This window comes from Crocuta crocuta, unplaced genomic scaffold (genome assembly GCF_008692635.1).
Source record: "Crocuta crocuta isolate KB4526 unplaced genomic scaffold, BGI_CrCroc_1.0 scaffold1944, whole genome shotgun sequence".
Taxonomy (NCBI): Eukaryota; Metazoa; Chordata; class Mammalia; order Carnivora; family Hyaenidae; genus Crocuta; species Crocuta crocuta.
Genome location: NW_027528394.1, coordinates 206,785 through 211,152, shown reverse-complemented (window position 1 = coordinate 211,152; position 4,368 = coordinate 206,785). Strand labels below are relative to the sequence as shown.

The 4,368-nt window shown below is 44.1% G+C and overlaps 1 protein-coding gene across 1 annotated transcript in view; it reads right to left on the bottom strand.

Annotated features, from left to right (window-relative positions):
- Positions 1-4,368, bottom strand: part of AR (androgen receptor) — a 182,252-nt gene that overhangs the window by 3,306 nt on the left and 174,578 nt on the right. Inside the window, 1 exon segment of the mRNA XM_077754245.1 lies at positions 3,491-3,635. Coding sequence (XP_077610371.1) covers positions 3,491-3,635 — 145 coding nt within the window.

Here is a 4,368-nt window from a genome sequence, read left to right as displayed (position 1 = left end):
GAGAGAGAGAGAGAGAGAGAGAGAGAGAGAGAGAGAGAGAGAGAAACTGATTTTGTATCTTGTAAAGAAAGGAAACAGAAGTCAACACCCACTTAAGCAGTGAGGAAAAAGACCTCCTGGATTAGGCTTGAAGGCTGTGCTTTGACATTTTGGTCCTCAAACCACTAGCTTTGTCCACAGGTTAAACAGCTCTGGTACTATTTGGGTGGAAGCCCAACACCCTATCTCAAGAGAGATCTGGGCTGGCCTAGAAAAAAATGGAAGGGGGAAGATGGTGTATTCAATTCAGGCTGGATACCAGCTACAAAGAGAAAGTGTTTAGATAGTATCACAAGTCAACTGACCAAAACAATGTTGCTCTAAGGCCCTTCACAGCCTAGAGAATTTTTTAGTAAGATCTGGTTGATCCTGTGACCTAACCCTACTGTACTTCTAAGCTTCTGTTGATGATAACACTATAGTATTTTTACCACTAAAATCATGGTCCAAATGTGCAAGATTGATGTAACACTGCTGCAGACCCCAGGGACAGAGGAATGTGGGGAAAAGAGAAGAAAAGGAGAAAGGCAAGAGAAGGAATTCAGAGGGGAAGGTAACAAGAAGGAGAAAGAACAAAAAGAGTAGGGAGAGAATTAATGGTAAGGAAAGAGAGAAGAGTGTGGAAGGCAGAAAAGGGGCAGGAATGGAATTTAGGAAGAGAGCAGAGGTAGATGAGAATAAACGACAGCGAGAAGAAGACATGACAATTGGAAAACACTGAGCACAGTGCTTCACAAATAGTCAGTGTTCAATAAATGACATGTAAGAAGGTGCCATTATGATGCTATTCTCCATTCTACAGATGATAAGACTGATGTTTAGAGAAGTTAAGTAATTTATTCAAGGTCACACAGCTAGGGTTCAAGCCCATTAACCTCATAACATGTGTTCTCCACAAATAGGGGAGGAGGAAAGAAGAAAGCAGGGCTTACAACAGGGTTTGGTGTCAAAGAGATCAGGAAATGGGTTGGCTCAGAGATCCTGTCTTACTGTTTGGGCTTCAGTTTCCATATTAGTATCTTGAGGAGGCTAGCAACAATTAGTGGCTTTCAACTGAAGGGTACAGCCTCCCTACTGGGTGCTAGATATATGTAGGGGAAATTTGGGCTGTTACAGTAACTGAAATCCTATTTGGTATTTCGTAGGCAGGTACCAGGGATGTTAAACATAACATATTCCAACATGCAAGAACATCCTACATCCTACACAATGAAAAATTATTCCTCTGAAAATGTCAACAGCATCCCAGTTGAGAAACATTGGTTTATATATTTACAGAGATTCTTTTTTTTTTTTAAATATTTTTATTTATTTCTAGGAGAGAGAGAGACAGCGTGAGCAGGGGAGGGTCAGAGAGAGAGGGAGATACAGACTCTGAAATAGGCTCCAGGCTCTGAGCTGGCAGGCAGCACAGAGCCTGACGCGGGGCTCGAACCCACGAACCGCGAGATCATGACCTAAGCGAAAGTCAGACGCTTAACCGACTAAGCCACCCAGGCGCCCCTATATTTACAGAGATTCTATGAGCTCTAACATAGTGCTTCCTATATGAGGAAGGGGGGCTTTGTTGTTTCAGGAGCCCCGAGGCTTGATGGACTTAGGACTCTGTCCCTGTGGTGCCTTCTGAAGAGACACATGTGAGTGGGCCAGAAAGCTGAGAAGGGGTGCCACATTACCTACACAGAGGCAGAAAAGGAAATGAGGATTTATAAAACAATAATTATCACTTGCAAATGTTCAAGGACTCTAGATGAGGCAGGTTGTGCAGAAGCCCAGGGTATTAATTCAATCATTGGAGGGCAGCAGGAAGGTAGGGGTTAGAGTTAAACAAGAAGAGGACTTTTAAAGGCCTGCCCCAGAAGATGGCATCAAAGGTAACTCTTTGGAGATCTGTAAACCACTAAGCAGGTTGTGCCAAAAGCCCAATGGTTATTCTTAGCTTCTGGCTACCAGGGTTGGCTGGGTTGGAAGAGGGCAGCTGGGGATACTCATTTTCCCCCATATGGCCCTGCTGTACTGGAAGGAACCAGTAGCCTGTACATTTTTATTTTAAGGCTCTTCTGGGTTAGAGGGCTGGAGGGGAAGGAAGATCAACTCCTGCCCTGACCAAAAGGATTCTCTGTGGTGAGACTAGCTCAAGGTCCTTGGGAAGGTTATTTTTGGCCAGCTCCATGCACAATGCTAACAAGGGACCTCAAACAGCAGGCATAGAGAAGATTATCACAATTAGGAAAAGAGTATCAGAAAGGCACTTCTCTTATTTCTTGCCTATTATTGGCCAGGCATTTTACATCCATTAGCTCCCATTTTAGTCATCATAACAAACCATTTAAGAAAGTTATATTTTATTAACAGACAAGGAAACTGAAGGTCAGAGAAGTTATGTCTTACCCAAAGACAGTGATGCAGGATGTTATAGAGCAGAGAGTTTAGCTGAGAAAAGTATAATTCCAAAATCTGGGCCCTTGGCCTAATTCATGAAGGATAAATAGAGCTAGTGGCAGGGCAAGCATTAATTAAACCTGTTTTAAAGAGAAGGGAAGTAGCTGGGCCAATGTTACATGTCCAGAGAATGGTGGAGCTGTTTCTCCTTGTCATCTACAAGGAGGCAGTATAGGAATTGTTATACAGACATACTTTGAATTCTGCCACCAACATGCCTTGGGTGAGTAACTTTATTTTGCTGAGCCTGAATTTCCCCATCTGTTTAAAAAAATACCATCTGTAAAAAGGGGAAATGAGGTTATCATGAGGGCTCAATGGGGAAGGATTTAGAAAGTGCCTGGTATAGGGCCGCCTGGGTGGCTCAGTCGGTTAAGCGTCCGACTTCGGCTCAGGTCATGATCTCACAGTTCGTGGGTTTGAGCCCCGCGTTGGGCTCTGTGCTGGCAGCTAGCTCGGAGCCTGGAGCTGTTTCGGATTCTGTGTCTCCCTCTCTCTTTGCCCCTCCCCTGCTCATGCTGTCTCCCTCTCAGAAATAAACATTAAAAAAATTAAAAAATAAGAAAGTGCCTAGTATAGACTTGGCACAGAGGAGTTGCTCAACAAATGGTGAATGGCAGTAGCCCTCAGTGGTAGGAAAGGGACCACAGGAGCCATCTTCTACAACTAGAGTCCTTTGACAATTCCCTAGTTGTTTTACAGTGAAGGAGAGGGCACTTGACTTGAGGTTGAGACAGTCTATAAAGCAGGTCAGAACCATGGCCAAAATACTAGGTTTTGGATGGGAAAGGAATGGCTCAGCACCAACCCCCACCCGTTGCTTCCCATTATGTGGCCTGTAACAAGGGCGAAGCCACCTCAGACTGGGCAGGCTGGCTGGAGCCTCTACTGCCTCACCTATAGGTCAAATGGGCCACCCCCTACCATTCCTCCCATTACCATCATCACCACCAATCAGGTCTGGCCCAGATGTTATATTTATGTGAGTTCTGGGCCCATGAGCACTTACTCATTGAAAACCAGGTCAGGGGCGAAGTAGAGCATCCTGGAGTTGACATTGGTGAAAGATCGCCAGCCCATGGCAAACACCATAAGCCCCATCCAGGAGTACTGAATGACTGCCATCTGGTCATCCACGTGCAAGTTGCGGAAGCCTGAAGATGGGGCAGAGGCAGTGGTCAGACTGGGCAATGATGGGCAGAGTGAAGTCCCAGCCATCTGCTGGGCTGAGAATTGCTGGAACTCAGATGGCTCCTGAGGAGCACTGGGGACCATCAATACTGAGGAAAAGGGGGAGAAGAAACTATATGGTGGGGATAATATTCTTTGCTTTCTACCTCACTGAGCTACTCATATGAGATGATGATGATGGAGGCAAAAAATGGTAGTCAGTTGGAAGAGAATAATAATCTAACACTGCTTATAATGAGTGAACTCTTTTATGTTACTTATATTTATTCATTTAATCTTCACAACAATCCAATAAATTAGGTTCTATGAGTAGCTCCATCCTGTGAATTAGTAAAAATGAGTCATGGAAAGATTAAGAAACTTGTCCAAGATTGTAAGGCTAGTGACTGGCAGACCACATTCCAAAGCCAAGCAGTCTGACTCCAAACCCTGTGCTCTTGATTAGTATGCCTTTCTGAAGATGTGTAATAACAATTTCTCCTATATGAACAGCACTTTTCACCTTACAAATATCTTTTCCAGCTATAATCTTATTTTCCCTTCTAACAATCCTGGGAAATGGATATTATTACATATCAGTATACGTTGGAATGCATTTGATACCCACTGCCTTCTCTATACCACCTTCAGGCTCTCTTTTCTCTGATCCTCTTTTGGATGCTCACTTCCTGTACACTGTTTTCTACTCAACAAGTA